At 46.6% G+C, this 17,650-nt stretch overlaps 3 protein-coding genes across 3 annotated transcripts; 1 reads left to right on the top strand and 2 right to left on the bottom strand.

Annotated features, from left to right (window-relative positions):
• Window positions 1-4,098, bottom strand: LOC120682875 (plant UBX domain-containing protein 1-like). The gene is made up of 8 exons (XM_039964900.1): window positions 3,890-4,098; window positions 3,113-3,215; window positions 2,953-3,021; window positions 2,753-2,826; window positions 2,183-2,312; window positions 1,430-1,534; window positions 972-1,173; window positions 1-387 (listed from the first exon to the last, which is right to left on the bottom strand). Exons 1-8 carry the CDS (start codon window positions 4,052-4,054, stop codon window positions 384-386), a joined length of 852 nt encoding a protein of 283 aa, XP_039820834.1. The 5' UTR covers window positions 4,055-4,098; the 3' UTR covers window positions 1-383.
• A 6,057-nt stretch (window positions 4,099-10,155) lies between these two features.
• On the top strand, window positions 10,156-14,528 carry LOC120682498 (serine/threonine protein phosphatase 2A 57 kDa regulatory subunit B' theta isoform-like). The gene is made up of 2 exons (XM_039964451.1): window positions 10,156-12,030; window positions 13,797-14,528. Exons 1-2 carry the CDS (start codon window positions 10,846-10,848, stop codon window positions 14,151-14,153), a joined length of 1,542 nt encoding a protein of 513 aa, XP_039820385.1. The 5' UTR covers window positions 10,156-10,845; the 3' UTR covers window positions 14,154-14,528.
• Window positions 14,529-14,767: 239 nt separating this feature from the next.
• On the bottom strand, window positions 14,768-17,542 carry LOC120682499 (26S proteasome non-ATPase regulatory subunit 6). Its single transcript, XM_039964452.1, has 8 exons — window positions 17,279-17,542; window positions 17,070-17,184; window positions 16,310-16,400; window positions 16,075-16,220; window positions 15,766-15,985; window positions 15,589-15,697; window positions 15,293-15,461; window positions 14,768-15,205 (listed from the first exon to the last, which is right to left on the bottom strand). Exons 1-8 carry the CDS (start codon window positions 17,418-17,420, stop codon window positions 15,031-15,033), a joined length of 1,167 nt encoding a protein of 388 aa, XP_039820386.1. The 5' UTR covers window positions 17,421-17,542; the 3' UTR covers window positions 14,768-15,030.
• Window positions 17,543-17,650: the final 108 nt, after the last annotated feature.

The raw sequence follows: 17,650 nt of genomic DNA, 5'->3' as shown, positions 1-17,650 counted from the left end.
GAAACACCCCATGTTTGTTGGCATATCTTTCAGGCCGACTCGAGCACTTTCAGTTTTGTGGGATGTATTGTGTAAGGCCATAGACAGGCACTGGCGCACAGCATTGCACGAACACCCGAGTATTATTTCCACTGTTGCTATGGGGTTTACATGACGGCGTAAGGTGGCAAAGTGCTTAGCCAGAGCACAATTCTGACGAGTCGCAGCACATTAAATCTACATGCCACTCGGCTCCCACCTACATAAGTGGGAACCCACTTCTAATGCCCCAACAGCTCGAGGACAGTAATCTGAAGTTGCTCAACCATGAATCATGAGTGTTTAGAAGCTTGACAGAGTGATCCTGTGTTGAGGCAGGCAAATACTTGATGGCCCCAGTGGTATCACCTGCAAAGATGTGGGTACAAAACAGTCATTTGTTGTGATCTAGCAAATCAGAAGATGTTCTGAAACAAAAGAAGTGAGGCCATGTTTAGTTCACAAAAAATTTCAAGATTTCCTGTCACATCGAATTTTTAGACACATGCCTGGAGCATTAAATGTAGTTTAAAAAAGTAACCAATTGCACAGTTTAGCTGTAAATGATGAGGTGAATCTTTTGAGCCTAATTAGTCCATGATTGGACACTAATTATCAAATAAAAACGAATGTGCTACAGTAGCCAAACCCAAAAAAATTCGCGAACTAAACACGCCCTGAAGCACACATGGAGTTCAAGCAAACAAAATTATCACGATAGAAATATCCTTTGGTTAGGTTGCTTCAACACAACAAAGTATGAGATGCATGCACCGAACTGAAACTGGTTAAAATGTAAAAGTTCACGGCAAACAGAAATTAACAAAAAATATGGAATCTACTAAGCAAGGATACAATTTAAGGCATATGCGTGATCAGTGTGGAACTAGAAGATAGATAAAAATACTTGGAAAAGAGGCCCCAAAACAAAAGATTGCATTTGATAACACTACCTTTTGAGCCACTTTGGTTTGCCGGGCTTCTTATTTGTTGTTGGCACAGGATCAGGTTGAGATACACTAGACTGAAGAGCAGACAAGTTCATCCTAGAATCATCAGGTTCACTAGCAGGTTTCAACAGAAGTGACAATCCATCTAAACTTTGAATTTCTTCACGGAGAAAAGGTCCTGCTTTTAGATCGTCTGTATACGAACCTGCATGTTTAAACTTTAAAGCATTTGATACTACTCATTAAAAAAACTTATGAATATCTGAATGTCTAACAAAGTGACAACTATGACTATTTTTGGATAACTAACATCATGTGTGAGGAAATACAACTTTTATAAAGGTGTGACACTAAAATGAATTCTGTTAAGATGCGCGATAACTATTTAAAACATATAGGAGCTGAGAGGTAATTATTGTTTATTTTCTTAACTTGGCACTAGTCATTATGATGATGCATACCTTCAGGCAGATCATAAGAAAAGTGGATATTAGCTCCAGGGACAAAACCAGCTGTATAGAAGTCCTGTGATGTGTCTAGTATTCGCTTCTTTGGAGGTACTGTATCTGTTGTGGAATTGGAAGGACCCAGCATTAAGAAATCGTAAACAGTACATGCCTAGGATATGAGTATGGAAGATACATAGAAATTGTAAGTCAAACGCATGACAAATAACAACAGACATCATAACGCTTATCAGAAGATTTCACAAAGAAACATTTTGCATACAAGTTCAGTGGCACACGATTCATCTAAAATAGGCACTCTGATAATTATAGCATCACTTTATATGATGCTGTTGTTCAAATTGCGGTCCAGACTCCAGAATAGGCACCAAACTGTCAAAATAAAGCACAATGAGGAGAGACCTCCCATTTGCTTCTGTTGTACAGACTTAACGAATCAGTGTTGTCAATGGTTTTACACTTCTACAATATTACTTTATTGCCTAATAGCTCTTAATAATAATTGCCTCAAAATTGAAAGTAAACCCTTTGCACAAAATGATGTATTAAAATTTTCAAAGATTTTGTAAGTGGGAAAATATTTATGTCAGTTAGCTGTTTCCCTACTTGCCATGATTGACAACATATTTGCTTGCCAGAAACAAATATAGTAAAGTCTTATCATAGCAAATCACACCCAAATTAAATTGTAAAATATAAAGAAATGATCAAGTGTGAAATATGACAGGATAGAGAAGCAGAACTTACAAAGATAAAATGGTAGATCTGGTCTAGCAAGTACTTTCATGAGCAGGTCCACTAGACTATGAATCCTCTCAGATGGAAGAAAGTCAGCCTCGAGAACGTAGCCATCAGGGAATCGCACCCTCATTACCGCCTACAACCATGAATGTAACCCATCAGGGAATAGTACCCTCATTACTGCCTATAATTAAGGTGGTTACCGACAAGATGGAAACAGAAAAGGGAGAAAAAACAAGTAAATCAACTTACATTTAAGAAATCTAAGACTATGTGTTATTTTAAAACGTGCAATTTATCATGCCATATTTTATTAAGACAATTTCACATGCTAGAAGTTAATTAGGACATACATTTCCCTGTCAATATTAAAAAAAGGGTAAATCTGCTCTTCAAGCATCTCTTAAGGCATTTCACACTTAATACTGGATTAAAAAGGAGTGAACTAGGACTCACACAGAAAGGAACAAAAGAAGTACTTCAAATTGTTTCTTTGTATATTGTGGGCTGGACGAAGAAGCATTGCATATTAATTGTGAGAAAATTAAATAGGAATTATGTGCGTTATAACCCTACCTTTGTTATCTTTGCTCGCTGAGCAGCAAGTTCTGCCTCCCGCATCTTGCGAGTCTTTAGCATTTTAGATTGCTCTGCACAAAGTCATCATCTTAAACATGTTACAGTATGTAAATCAGAAAGCAAAAGAGTACAGTTTGACCAATATTAAACTAAGTTGATATTAAATAAGTTTAAAGATGCAAAGCCATATTTTGTACCTGCTATCCTGTTAGAAACCAAGTTAAAGTAATCAGCAGGCTGAAGCTCGTAAAAGTCATCATCTTCCTCTGCAAGAACAATGTTTTGATGTCACAACAGACCTAGCATAAAGATAAGAAAGGTTTTCGTCCAAAACAAAATCAGATGAAGATTCAGTACCATGATCTGCACCGGGCAGCTTGTTAGGTTGTAGAGCAAATTTCTCCCTTGAAAAAACCCGGATTTGATTTCCAAGTTCCTCTGACACTGCTTTCAGTTTGTCCTGTGATTTTTCCAAGAAAACAGAGTTATCAGGCTTTGTCGCATCTATCTTTCCTACCGGTGGAAAACTGAAAACTCAGAATGCAAAGGTTTCAACTTTCATCCAAAGAGAAAGCATGATCATTATTGGAAAAATAAAACCCTCCTAGAAAACATTTCAACATTTTAATTTACGGAATGTTGTAGAATCATCGAAGCACACATTGCTCTGGTTGATCCCCCAGAAGACCAACTCAGAAGCAAAGAACCTATCTTATCTTGTACACACAGATTCAGGAACTAGACGCGCAGCAAGAAGTGAACTCCCTAGTGTTTGCAGTCCTAATATTGCAATTTTTTCAAACCAAACCCTCTAGCAGGACGCGAGATCCCGAAAGAACCAGTGTCATCCCCGAAACCCGCAGGCAAGTACAAATCTTCGCTCATCCCCGCTCTTTCCAAAGAACCTGAACCCAGCCTCCCCTCCGGAGTCCGGACCCTAGGGCCGGTGCGAACCCCAACGAACATAACAGGGGGCCGCAAATCCTCCAAGAACCCGCGCGCCGCACTAAGAACCGAAACTACCGGGAGCAATCGCCCGCCCAACCCAACCAGCAAGCAATCAACAAGATAATCGCGCAGGGGCGCAGGGCGGGGGGGGGGGGGGGGAGCGGGGGTTGGGGGCCGCGCACGTACCGCGGCGCGCTGCGCGTCGGCGTCGGGATCCATGGACACGGACGCCGGCGAGAGGTCGTCGTCGCTGTCCTCGCCCCTCTTCCTGCGGCGAGTCGGGCACGGCCAGAGGAGGGTGGTGGTGGAGGAGGAGGGGCCTGCCTGGTGGTGGGGGTACTCTGCTTCCATCTTGGACGGGAAGGAAGAGGAAAGGCAGGGGCGGAACAGGAATTTGTTTTTTATATTATTATTGGAGGTCAACCATACTAATTTATATAAAATTTAATTGAATTTTAAATATTCAATGTAAATTTGGGAAGTGGATATATAAGGTGAGATCCCTTGGTGTATGCTCTTTGCTGATGATGTAGTGTTAGTTGACGAGAGTATGGCAAGGGTTAACAGGAAGTTAGAGCTGTGGAGATGCACGTTAGAGTCAAAAGGGTTTAGACTTAGTAGGACCAAGACCGAGTACATGATGTGCGATTTCAGCGCGACTAGGCATGAGGTGGGAGACGTTAGTCTAGATGGACAAGTGGTGGTCTAGAAGGATACTTTTCGGTATTTAGGATCGGTGCTACAAAAGTATGGCGACATTGATGAAGATGTTAGGCATAGAATTTCAGCTGGCTGGTTGAAATGGCGGCAAGTTTCTGGCATCCTTTGTGACAAGAGGGTGCCATAAAAGTTAAAAGGCAAATTATATAGGACAACAATTCGTCCGGCGATGTTATACGGTGCTGAATGTTGGCCTACAAAAGGCGACATGTCCAGCAACTGAGTGTAGCATAGATGCGGATGTTGCGGTGATTTTGCGGGCACATAAGGAGGGATAGAGTTCGGAACGAAGTTATTCGGGATAGGGTCGGAGTGGCACCAATTGAGGAGAAATTTACCCAGCATCGGCTGAGATAGTTTGGACATGTCCAACGAAGACCTCCTGAGGCGCCGGTGCGTAATGGAGTTTTTGAGCGGGTCGATAATGTAAAAAGGGGTAGATGTAGACCTAAACTGACGTGAGATGAGTCGGTTAGGAGAGACCTTAAGGATTGGAATATCTCTAAAGAGATAGCTTTGGATAGGAGTGCTTGGAGACTAGCTATCAATGTGCCTGAATCTTAAATTTATTTCTTTTGAGTTTTATCTCTAATATATCTCAATTTGTTTGGGAAAAAAAAGACTATATTGTTCTTGTGGACCTGCCCGCCCCTCGTCTCCGCCGCTGAGGAAAGAAAGGCTTGGCGTGGACACGGGCGGGCCCGGCTTTCGGGCTGCGGGTCCCAGCTCCAACTCCGGATTCGATATTGGGGAGATGAGAGAGCACGCGGCGGCCAACTCGTTTTCGTTTTTATACTGCCCGTCGGCCTGATGCGTCTGGGCCCAAAATGAATTTGGGCCGGATTTTTTTGCATCGTCAGCCCAGGTCATGTGGCCTGCGTTGACAAACACCTGAATTTTTGGTGTTCACACGGGAGACATGGTAACGCACAGCTTTCGAATGTCGCGATCAAAGCCATGTCAAAAAAAAAAGGTGTGAACTAGAAGTCGCACGCACGCCCATTTGATTTCAGAAGGAACTGAATTTTTATAGAGTTTCCATTGCGAGGGGGACGCAAATTGTACCTCCAAATGGTGAAAAGTACTAAAAGGTAGCAACGATTTTGAGAGAGAGAGAGATCCATTGTGCATAGGAAATAACTTTAGAACTTGGATATTATTGGTTTGTCTTGGCCGTTGTGGTGCATGGGGCTACGAAATGATCAATTAAAATCAGCAAATGTTAGAGTTGAGGATCAAAGAAGAGCGATGAGATGATCAGTGGGATGGCAAAACACCATCACTTTTGTGGTGAGCTAGGTCAAGATGAACATAAGCACTCTCGCGGGTTAGGAGCTAGCAGCTAGCAGAGCATGCTCTCAGCCAGCCAGCCCGGGTTCGAATCTCCCATCTTCTTAAATCAAAGCAGGGGTGCAGTCTGCACCTTCCCGTCCAGTTTGTTTTTTTATATAGGTCAAGATGAACACGAGTTGAGGATATTCTCTTCTTCTTTTTTTGACAAAGAGTTGAGGATATTCTGATGGAGTTAGATCATGTAGTGGGTTATGTCGATTTAAGGTGCTTGATATATCTGACGGCAGCGAAGTTAGTGTAGTAAAATAAGGTGGTGGTGGATCTAAGCATTCAACAATGGAAAGAAAGCATTATAGTTGTAGAGGACGGATGGTAGGGGGAGGGGAGGAGAATGAAATATTTCGCCGGTGTTGGTTCAAACGGAGAAGAGAACGGATACGAAATTCAAAGGAAAATGTCTTTCATTATATTTCATATTTTATCTGCAAGATCAATATTCCGCTAAACTGTTAACGTAGCGAATCACTTGCCACCAAGTACTCAATATCTTTGGGCAAAACCTCCCACAGTAACAATTTTATTTTATTGAATGAGCATCCTAAGCAACATTTGAGAAAACTATGATTCCTCCTGCCAAATTAGCCATGAGCCATTTCTCCATGGGGTGGGAAAATTCAATGAATGGGTGGCCAATGGACGCACCTTCTTTTTTGTTTATATCTTTAAATAAACCAAAAAACTCTAAGGATATATACAACGAATCTCTCGAGGGAGCACTATAAATAGGGGTGAAAATGGGTGACCCTTAGGTGCACCTCCAACTCTTTTTAGTTCAAAATTTTGTACTAGTTTTTCAAATTGAGATATGATTTTGGAGAATTAGTACAAAATTTCAAATTAGAGAGGGTTGGAGGGGCATCTAATGGTTATAACTTGGCACCCCTAACTATAAACGACCATGCTTTTCGCAAAAGAAAAAAACGACCATGCTTTTGCGAGCGTGTTTTAAGAAAGAACAAGTAATGGGCAAGACGCGACACGATGATGACCGATGAGCGTGAGCTGTTCCCATTACCACGCGCATGTAGCATTAGGGGCGCTGACCGTGGAGTGGGTGTGGGCAGGCGGCCGTCACGCACGGGCAAGGACAATGGACCAGTGCAAGGGACGATTAGAGGATGGATGGGCCGGGCTTTACGTCGCAAGGTGCCGTCACTAGTCAGTCTGCCACGCTGCACACGGCTGCCGGCCCTCTCCTCCCTAATCTCTTGCGGCAAGATGGCAACGATATTATCCGCGCGGATAGTGACTCCGTAAACCCGAACCCGCGGAGCAAAAACCGTGCCCGCACCCGCAACGGGCACAACCTGTAACAAATGCCCGCGGGCATGCCCGTACTCGCCAGGCCGGCCGCTGGATCTGGGATCTGGGAGGGCGCGACGGGCCGACGGCGGAGGGCGGCAGCGGCCGGGACGGCGGCGGGGACAGCGGCGGCGGCCGGGACGGCGGCGGGGACAGCGGAGGGCGGCGGCGACCGGGGACGGCGGTGGAGATTGGGGAAGGCGGAGGGCGGCGGCGGCGGGGACAGCGGAGGGCGGCGGCTACCGGGGACGGCGGAGGGCGGCGGCGGCCGGGACGGCGGCGGGGACGGCGGAGGGCGGCGGCGGCCGGGACGGCGGCGGGGACGGCGGAGGGCGGCGGCGGCGGGGACGGCGGAGGGCGGCGGCGGCGGGGACGGCGGAGGGCGGCGGCGGCCGGGACGGCGGCGGGGACGGCGGAGGGCGGCGGCGGCCGGGACGGCGGCGGGGACGGCGGAGGGCGGCGGCGGCCGGGACGTCGGCAGGGACAGCGGAGGGCGGCGGCGACCGGGGACGGCGGTGGAGATTGGTGAAGGCGGAGGGCGGCGGCGGCGGGGACAGCGGAGGGCGGCGGCTACCGGGGACGGCGGCGGGGACAGGGGATGGCGGAGGGCGGCGGCTACCGGGGACGGCGGCGGGGAAGGCGGAGGGCGGCGGGGACAGCGAACGGCGGCAGGTAAGGCGGAGGGTGGAGGGTGCGACGGCGGCGGGGACGGTGTGCGGCGGCGGCAGGGGAGGCGGGGAAGGTGAGCGGCGGCGCGACCGGCGCCGGTTGCGGAGGCCTGGTCGGGGTGGGAGAGGGTGCCGAGAGCGGGAGGTGGAAGAGAGCAGCGGCCGGAGGGGGAGACGCCGACGGAGGGGAGGCGGCGGCCCTGGAGGCCGAGCGCCCGAGGGGTTGGGATGGGGGCGCAGGGGCAGGGGCGATGGGGTTTGCGGGTTTCGGCTTGGAGTTGCGGTGAGTGGCGGCTGGGAGAGTGGGAACCGCCAACCCTGAAAACTATTATATATACTCATGGTTTTGGCCCCCACATGTCAGCGGCTATGCGGGTTTGCGGGTTCGGGTATCAAATTTTGAAATCCGTTAGCAAATACCCGTCGGGTTTGAAGTCGTACCCGCGCCCGCGCCCGCGGGTACAAACCCAGACCCGAATCCGCGCCCAACGGGTTCGGTGTCCGCGGATTTGCGGGTTTTTTCTACCCGTTGCCATCTTGATCTTGCCGCCGCCACCACCACCGGTCCACCACCACCATCATCATCATCACCACCACCATCATCATCACTGCCTCCGTCGGCGTGGTCCGCTGCCCCGGCCGCCGGCGGCGCTGCCGCTGCTCATCGCCTAGCAGCAGGCCAGCAGCTGCGCCAGGCCACCAGGCCAGAGAAAGAGCCCCACGGGCGGCACCCGGCAGCTGAGCGCGTGGCGTCGGCCAGGCGACAGGCGGCGACGGGCTGGCGCTGGCACTGGCACTGGCAGACCGCAGACACGCGCACGCTCTCCCCCGCACGTTGGCACGCGGTCCGCACGTTGCCGCCCCTCACTCGGAACGGAAAGTTAGAAGGGTCACTACGCAGGCGCCGGCCCGATCGCTTGCTTTTCTCGCAAGCTGCTTTTTCAGAGCTCTGTTTCTGCCTCCCTCCCTCTCTGGCTTTGACGTGTCGCTACAGCTGCTACTGAAACAGTGGGAGGAATGTGGGTCTGGGTTGGTAGCTGCTACGCTCGGTGTGCCCTTGCTGCCGGCGCCGGCGCCCATCTCCTCCGCAACCAACCGGCGGACCTGGCGTGCCGGGCTAGTCTCGCGTGATGGTTTTGGTGGCCCTGGACGGAGAGATGGAATCTAGAGGTCGAAGCGATCGAGCAAGGCACGCGACGCACGGAAGAAGATGTTATATCGTGATCCAAATTTAATGTACAAGAAAAGAAAAAGGCTAACTTCCGACGAAGCGGAACGGAGGCCCGTCGCCTGGAAGCTTGGGCCGGATTAGGGTTTACTCCGCTAGGCGTTGTAAACACACACTCGATATAGTGAAGTTCTTACTGGATGACGCCCGTAGGCTTTACCCTTCGCATTTAAGGGGTTTTTCATGTTAAATCATCGTGTCTTCTTTGGTTTGATTTTGTTGTTCTTCGTCTTTTTTCTCGCCGTCGCGTCTAACAGAAGACGCTGAGGAGGTGGTACGGCGTGGCGGTAACTGCAACGCACAGTTCAGGAGTGTTTAGTTAGTGAAAAAGTTTGGATTTGGCTACTGTAGCATATTTCGTTATTATTTGACAATTAATGTCCAATTATGGATTAATTAGCATCATTAGATTTATCTCGTAGGAATCAGTTAGACTATGTAATTAGTTATTTTTTAATTATATTTAATACTTCATGTATGTGTTCGAAAATTTGATGTGATTTTTTTTGGGAAACGCAGCCTCAGCTGGAAGCAAAAAGCAGAGCAGACGGGCAAGTGCACACCGACAGTTTCCCAGCGCCAGCGGGTACCGGCCACCCTCGGCCGTTACGACTCTTGTTTATTCAGCGGGGTCAGTACTTAGTAGTTAGTAGCTGTACTATAAGCTTGCCGTGCGTACTCATCACTGCTGCACTAGAGGCAGAGCTCGGCGCATCGATTTACTTTCTTCCCAATCAGCCGGCTAAACACCATCAGATTAGGAGTTGGGTTCGGATTCCGTTGAGGTTTGGTGACAAGGCAGCGCTCCTCCAAAACGGAGGTGATGTGACAGAGGAGAGGGGAGAAGGGGAGAATAGAGGAGGAAGGGAATCACCGTCACCGCCAGAATCAAGGCCAGCGCTAGCATCCATGACAGGGTCACTCCCTCCGTCCAAAAAAGATTGTAATTCTTTGACTCTTAGAAACTGTGTTTCACTGCTCGTTTTATTCAAATTTTTTATATATATTGAAAAACAAATAAAATATTATTAAAATATCATTAGTGATGTAATAAGTCATAACAAAAGTGATAATATTTGTAAAATTTTTTTTAATAAGACGAGCAGTCAAACACAGTTTCTAAGAGTAAAAAAAAATTAGGTTTTTTTTGGGACAGAGGAAGTAAACTAAAGTGACAGCGGCGGCAGCAGCAGCTGCGTTAGTGCGGCTCACCCCAAGAACAGCTAGAATACTGTGGGTTAGCGTCACACCCCGCTCCTCTCGTCCCCGGCTCGGGCTGCCGTCCCTTCCCTTGCATCTCGCTCTCCTCGCAGTCGCATCGCAGTGCCGCCCGCCGCGCGCGAGCTTTTACTCCTACTCCATCCCCTCCCTTTGCTACTTTTGGGGACCTCTAGGCCTCTCAAATCCAGAGAACCAAAAAGGAGAGAGAGAGAGAGAGACCGAGAAAAGGTTCCTGCCCCCTCCCCAGCCTCGCCCTCACCCCCGTCCTCCCACATCCGATTGTTCTCTGCGTTTCTTGGATTCTAGATTTGGTCGGCCGCGGCGGCGGCGGTTCCGGGAGCTGGGAAAGACTGGATTTTTCGGCCCATGGAGGCGTGGCCTGATCCGTTCAGGCCCGGGCGCTGGAGTTGCTCCCTGACCAGGTCCGATTCGTATTGGTTCAAATGATCTGGGCGGCCTGATTGGCTGGTTGGTTCTGCCAGGGGGATCGGAGCTAGGGTGTGGGTTCTTGGCTGGCTGAGCTGTGGGTTCGTCAGCTTGGGTCTGGTGAGATCTTGGGGTTGTAGGTTCAGCTCCGCAGGTCTGCGTAGATCCCTTCTTTGCTTCCGTGGCTGATTTGTACTGCTAGGGTCTTGGTTGCCTGGTGGAAGATGATTAAGCAGATCCTTGGCCGGCTGCCGAGGAAGCCGGGGAAGGCTGGGGATAGCCGTGATGCTGCTGCTGGGGTGGCTGCGGGGAATGGTACAGAGCCTTCGAATTCTTACAGTGTTGCCAGGAGAGTGGACTCGGGGAACAAGAGGGCTGGAAATGGGGATTACCCAGTGCCACCTGGGGTAACTCCTAATCCAGTGATGAATGGGGCTGTGCTGTATCACTCCAATGAGCCGCTGCCAGCCTTCAAGGATGTGGTGGCGTCCGAGAAGCAGAATTTGTTTGTCAAGAAGGTGAACCTGTGCTGCGCCCTTTATGACTTCACGGATCCGACAAAGAACCTGAAGGAAAAGGAGGTGAAGCGCCAGACGCTTATGGAGCTGGTCGACTACGTCACTTCGGCGAATGGCAAGTTCTCGGAGGTCGTCATGCAGGAGATCACCAAGATGGTGTCAATTAACTTGTTCCGGAGCTCCAACCCCGCGCCCCGTGAGAACAAGGCCATTGAGGGAGTTGATTTGGAGGAGGACGAGCCCCTCATGGACCCTGCATGGTCGCACTTGCAGATTGTGTATGAGGTTTTCTTGAGGTTTGTTGCATCGCAGGAGACAGATGCAAAGCTCGCCAAGAGATACATAGATCATTCCTTCATTCTTAGGCTACTAGATCTTTTTGACTCAGAGGACCCCAGGGAAAGGGACTATCTAAAGACAATACTTCACAGAATATATGGTAAATTCATGGTTCATCGCCCATTCATCAGGAAAGCAATTAACAACATATTCTACAGGTTCATATTTGAAACAGAAAAGCATAATGGTATTGCAGAGCTGTTGGAGATCCTGGGCAGTATTATTAATGGTTTTGCCCTTCCTCTTAAGGAAGAACACAAGTTGTTCCTTGTTCGTGCGCTGATCCCTCTTCACAAGCCAAAGTGTGTATCTATGTACCATCAACAGCTATCTTATTGCATCACACAGTTTGTTGAGAAGGACTGCAAACTTGCTGACACAGTTATTAGGGGCTTACTGAAATACTGGCCTGTGACAAACAGTTCAAAGGAGGTGATGTTCTTGGGTGAGTTAGAAGAGGTTTTAGAGGCAACACAGCTTGCGGAGTTTCAAAGATGCATGGTTCCACTCTTCCGTCAGATTGCCCGTAGCATGAACAGCTCCCATTTCCAGGTCAAAATCTTACTGGCCTTGCACTTAAGCTTCTCATAAATTTCAACCAAACTTGTTTGTTGGTTCTTCTAATCCATGTAACATGTGCTCTTAGCCTCTTACCGCTTTAGGCCCTGACTCTGCATTTTTTTTCCCGCTTATGCACATTGATTGCACACATTTAATAGCTAGACTTCTGCTCCCTGGGTATGGAAAACAATATCGATTGTGTCTCCTGCTTCACTATTAAGGCACCTTCTATGGACACCTTTGTGTTCTCTTGTGTATAGTTTGTGCAGATGGATTTCATGTTGTTTGATATATGCTAATCTGTAATTAAGAACAGTTAGAGAAAGCATTTTTGCTAGTTGATACCACAGGATTGGAGAATATGCATAGTAGTTTGCTCCCTTTCTTTTCGATGTTTCTTGTACATTAAAGTCTTAGACCTTTATCTGCATCTTTCTTAGTAATCATATCACGTACATAGAAAGGTTTTCATGTTTATATTTCTACTTCTGCAAAACACAAACTTTCTGTATAAATTTACTCCTAAGTGGAAAGATTAATTTTTAGTGTTGCCAGCTTTGCTGTTAAGATCCCTTCTCTGCGCACTAGTGTTTATTTTGTGTATAATTTAGGTACCTGGATTTTTATTTGTGTTAATCTATGTGCTAATCTGTGATTAACAGCAGTAAAATAAAAGTATAAAACATTGCTGTAAGTCATTTGTCCTTCGAGTTATAATTATATCAATTTTTGTATCTTAAAGTTGTCTGGAGAATGCAAATGATATTTTGTTCCTTCTTTTTTTGTTTGTCGCATCGAAACTTAGAGAATTATCTGTTGCATATAGTCCTTTATGTACCCTATTTCTTACTAATGGGATTAGTGACTGAACATACTTCTCTTTTCTATATGTACTATTTTGTCCTTTGGGGAGCTGCTTCTTCCTATGGATTCCCTTCTTATATAGACAGACCGCTGGCTAGGGCAGCAGCGTTTTAAAGAAATACAAACAGTTTGGTTTTCAGTGTGCCTGCTTCTTAGATTCTTTGCTTTGAACCGGGGAGTTTCATGTTCATGTAGCAAAACAGATATTTGTGCCACCCAGATGGGATAGCGCAAGCCACTAATTTCCCCCAAATTATGACTCATGGTGCAAATATGTTTTCCATGTTGTCGTGATGCATGGTATTTGTTTAGCCTTATTACTGAACTGCTTCATTGGGTGTAACCCGTCCCATCAATTTCTGATTGTCAAAGTCTGTTTTTCTCTGGCTATTGCTCCTGTCCTGGCTACGTTTTTTTTTTGGCAGTCGCTCCTGTCCTGGCTATGTATGAAACCATGTTCGCTTGTTTCTGACTCTCAAAGCCTTGCGTACTTTCTGACTTTTGCTCATTTATTTGTAAAATCCTGATCATCTATTCCTGACCATCAAACCTTGTCCATTTTCTGACTGTTGCTCCCGTTGCGGTTATCTGTAAATCAGGTCTTAGACAACATGTACATTTTGGATGCATAATTGTTTGCTACCATCTTATTTTTGAAGAAGTTTTGCTATCATCTTACTGGTCTATCATTCTAGCTTATAACTGTGCAATTACGCTGCTTGTAGTTTTTGTATGGAACCATCATTCATGGTTTCTGGTGGTTTTGTTTAGTTGTGTGTTTCACTTGAGAGCAGTTTTAGCTAGTTGCAAGTGAAATACCCATCACTAGCTCAATGCAGTTTTTTATATACTCATCATTTGTGTCTTATGTTTTTCTCCTTTTCTGTTCATAGGTGGCAGAGCGGGCTCTTTTTCTCTGGAACAATGACCATATTGAAAACCTAATTAAGCAAAACTACAAGGTGCTATTACCTATCATCTATCCAGCACTCGAGAGAAACACCAGAAATCACTGGAACCAAGCTGTTCGTAGCCTGACATTGAACGTACGCAAGATCTTCTCTGATCATGATTCTGCATTCTTCGAGGAGTGCGTTCAGAGGTTCAATGATGAGGAACTTAAGCAGGAGGAAACCGATTCAAAGCGAGAAGCCCTGTGGAAGCGCCTAGAGGAAATGGCCACCTCAAAACTTGGTGAAAACCATCCCTCTGGCACACCCAATGGCAAATCGAGTCAAGCTGCTGGCTAGGACACCCACAGTAACAGCTGTGGTCTCGCAACTCTTTGACTCATGTGCGCTGGAACACAGGTTGTTGTGATTTAGTGTTGGAATTTTTTGTTGGTGCGTTGGTTTGCTTTTGTTGTAGGTGGGTAGGACGTGTTTGATTTCGTCAGAACTGTATGATCAAAATGTACACACACAGAAGGATTTCCAAGAGATTTGGCATGTGTAGTGACATTACATATAGTCCAATAAACAGCGTCGATTTTGATTGCAGATATCCAGTTTGGGTGGGTTATACTTCAGTGGCAGTGGGCATCGTGTTATTATTTCACTATTATACTGAAATGGTAGTGCGAGTATGTATTATACTGGAATATGATTGCCCACTACAGTTTTCTTGTAATTCTACTAGCATGTCTAAATTATGTTTCTTGGCCGAGCAAGAAAGGCATTATCTACAGAAAAGGTACTCTGACCCGTTAAGAAATTGCTGCTTGATGCAGCAGAATACAAATTGTGTCTTCTGTCATGCAATTTATGTTTACGAGAAAGGGTTTTCTTGTGCCTGAAAGATCAGACTAGAAGGAATAGCAGCCACTACCGCTAACAATGGCACTTGTAGTCAAACGATACGATGATAAACCAAGATAAAGAATTAATTCATCACAGAAGAAACGTCTACAAGCAATGCCCATATTTTTCTTGGTTCCATGTAGTTAGGCTACAAAAGTGCAAAACACAATTTCTCAGAACACAAATATACCTAAAGCTCTTGACCAACCGTTACCGCTGTAAGTCAAATGCTGCTCGTATCCTCAGGAGCCAAAGTAAATAATACAATGCAAGTCATTACACGGGAGCTCGAGCAGTAAGTTCTGTCAAAGGGCTCAAACGGGCTTGCCTACAGGTCAATAACTCGTGATAGCTTCTGGATGCGGTTCAGCAGGAAGTCGCCTTGCTTGATGGTTGCCTGGTAGAAGGCATTCCTGGCATCAGGTCGGTTTGTCTCCAAGACGCCAGCAACTTTGTCTATCTTGCAGTGGAGCTTCCCAGCAGCAATAAAGCGCGACAATTCTCTGCATTGGTGTGACACAAATGGTCACAAACTTAGCTTATGAGTAACTATAGCTAGAATATGAGCACCAGGCATAGACTGCACTTACTGGTCAATGAAATCAATGGTAACGCCAAAAGCAGCAGCCATTGCTTCCATTGTCACACTCTTGTACGATTCCAGAAATTGTGAGTAGACGACAGTGCGCACTTCACGCATGTAGTAGCGGAAATGAGGCTGAAGGTAACGGTCCAACTTGATCTGTTCCGTCAAGCCAGCTGAAGAATAAGAACTAGCGATGAGATTTCACTATAGGCAGACAACTACAACAATTATCCACAAGAGCATTACTTATCATGAGAATATGGAAGAATGGGGAAGGAATATTATGATTCTGTTACTTACAGAATGCAATAAAAAATGACTTGTACTGGCAATTGTAGAGCGAATTGAGAAACTCGGATAGGTGAGGTACTTTGCCAATTACAGCGAGGATCTCAGGTGCATCTACAACCTGCAAAGATCCATTTTGGTCAGAAATCCAAGGCAATGAAGAGGACTTCTACAAACCAAACTGCATACCTTCTGCTTTAGAGAAACACGATCCAGTGAGATAACACTTGTGAGGACTGTGTAGAAGATGAATGTATCGTAGGTGAACAGCTCATAAGTTGTGAATGTTGAAATCGAATCCAAAAATAAGCTAGCAGCTTTCTTGAAGTTTCTAGTTGCCATGTAGTACAATCCTTCATACACTTTCAATCTATTCTTCCTCTCCCAATCGCCACCCTCCTCAAACAGGCTTCCATCAGGCAAAATATATCAGCATATCAGATTTCATAATGCAAATCAAGCAGAAAGTGAAATAGCTAAATGAATTCAGAGACTTACTTTTTGGCCTTGTCAATGGACTTTGAGATGAGATCAAAGTCCATGTAGAAAAATCCAATTTGCAACGTATAGAAAACAAGGTCCATCTTTTGGCCAACAGCTACGGTTTTTCCTTCAGTAACTTTAAGCTGCTCCAGAGCTTTTTCCTGAAATTTAGAAAAATCAGGTAAGATAAGCATGGTGGAACACATTAAAACAATTTCTAATAAAAGGTAAAAAAATAGCGGACATATACCTTCTCCCCAACCCTTATGAAATACAAGGATTTGGCAAGATGGGCCTCCCGCACTTCACTCTCACCCAAGTTCTCCTCAGCATCAGCAATTCTTCATAGATAAGAAATACAATTAACCAAAAGAAGATACTGACTGTACATTAACACTCAAGCATAACAGTTACAGAACTGATATGCACCAAAAGAGAAAGATGATAGTACACTTCAGAGTCTTGGTGCCATGATTTAAATTTTACTTGGATAACTGCTAGGAGCATCTTTACAGCTAAATCAGAAGCTAGTTAAATGAAAGCCTTCCATGACGCATTGATTTGTTTGCACAAACCGTGACCACTATTTACCATCATCCATCATTCCTTGTGATCTAAATAGTTGGATGTGATGTGTAAACACCAGTTCTCTATCTACCATCTAAATTAACAAGCACAATTCACTATTGTCCTTGATGCCGATCAACAAGCCATGATTTGTAAATTCAGGTCGAGAACACAGAAAAGTTACTAATTGCGATGTTCTTACTTCAGCTACTCAGAGCTAACAAAACCACCAGACCAATGAGAGTAGTATCGCCTTGCAGCGCGTAAATCACAAACCCACTGAGTTCCAAGACTAAATTATTACTGAACCGAACAATAACAATGCTCAAATTACGAACAATGCGGTAACAGAGCTAGATGCATCAGCACTCGCAGCGTGAAATCCAAGGAGCTGGCCAAGAAATCGAGCAGGAAAAAGGTCACAAGTGGCGAGATCTACTCACTTCTCGTCGAGCTTCCGGATCTCCTCGTCGATCCTGGCGCGCATCTCGGCCAGCAGCGCCGCGTCCATCTCCAGCACGCCGTCGGCCGCCAGCGACTCGTACAGCGCCGCCATATCTGTAACAAACACACCAATCAGATCAAACCCCAAACCCCGCCGGCAATTGGAAGCCATACTCGAGGAAAGGAGGGGGCGCGGCGCTGGTACTACCGTCGGATTTGACAGCCGCGAGAACGTCGGCACGGAGGTCGACCTTGGCGAGGTCGTCCACATCGGGGTGCGACAGCAAGAACAGCTTGTGCGCCAGCACCAGGTGCGGCTGCTGCTTCCCGTCCTCTCCGGCTCCGTCCATCTCGCCGCCGCTGAGCCGCCCTCGCTTTGCTTCCGCCGCAAGAAGGTTGGGAGAGAGAGAGAGAGAGAGAGAGAGAGAGAGAGAGGCCAGAGGAGGAGCTTTTTTTCTTCCAGCGATGCAGGAAGTGCAAAAATATATTTTCAGACTCGTGCTTGTACAACTTGCTAGTATGCAACAATTACCGATCCGAACCGTTCATCATATGATCGGACGGCTGCGCAGAGCCGAGA

Source organism: Panicum virgatum, chromosome 7N (genome assembly GCF_016808335.1).
Source record: "Panicum virgatum strain AP13 chromosome 7N, P.virgatum_v5, whole genome shotgun sequence".
NCBI classification, from domain to species: domain Eukaryota; kingdom Viridiplantae; phylum Streptophyta; class Magnoliopsida; order Poales; family Poaceae; genus Panicum; species Panicum virgatum.
Note: the sequence above shows the minus strand (reverse complement) of the source record. Positions and strands in the feature narration are given on the sequence as shown.

Excerpts from the sequence above, each read along its gene's own strand:
- LOC120682875 (XM_039964900.1), bottom strand. The coding sequence starts at position 4,054 with ATGGAAGCAGAGTACCCCCACCACCAGGCAGGCCCCTCCTCCTCCACC. Across the intron at positions 2,313-2,752 it reads AGCGAGCAAAGATAACAAAG|GCGGTAATGAGGGTGCGATT; the intron begins GTAGGGTTATAA and ends TCATGGTTGTAG. Across the intron at positions 1,535-2,182 it reads AGATCTACCATTTTATCTTT|ATACAGTACCTCCAAAGAAG; the intron begins GTAAGTTCTGCT and ends ATTCCACAACAG.
- LOC120682499 (XM_039964452.1), bottom strand. The coding sequence starts at position 17,420 with ATGGACGGAGCCGGAGAGGACGGGAAGCAGCAGCCGCACCTGGTGCTG. Across the intron at positions 15,698-15,765 it reads GTGTTTCTCTAAAGCAGAAG|GTTGTAGATGCACCTGAGAT; the intron begins GTATGCAGTTTG and ends GGATCTTTGCAG. Across the intron at positions 15,206-15,292 it reads ACCATTGATTTCATTGACCA|AGAATTGTCGCGCTTTATTG; the intron begins GTAAGTGCAGTC and ends ACACCAATGCAG.
- LOC120682498 (XM_039964451.1), top strand. The coding sequence starts at position 10,846 with ATGATTAAGCAGATCCTTGGCCGGCTGCCGAGGAAGCCGGGGAAGGCT. Across the intron at positions 12,031-13,796 it reads TGAACAGCTCCCATTTCCAG|GTGGCAGAGCGGGCTCTTTT; the intron begins GTCAAAATCTTA and ends TTCTGTTCATAG.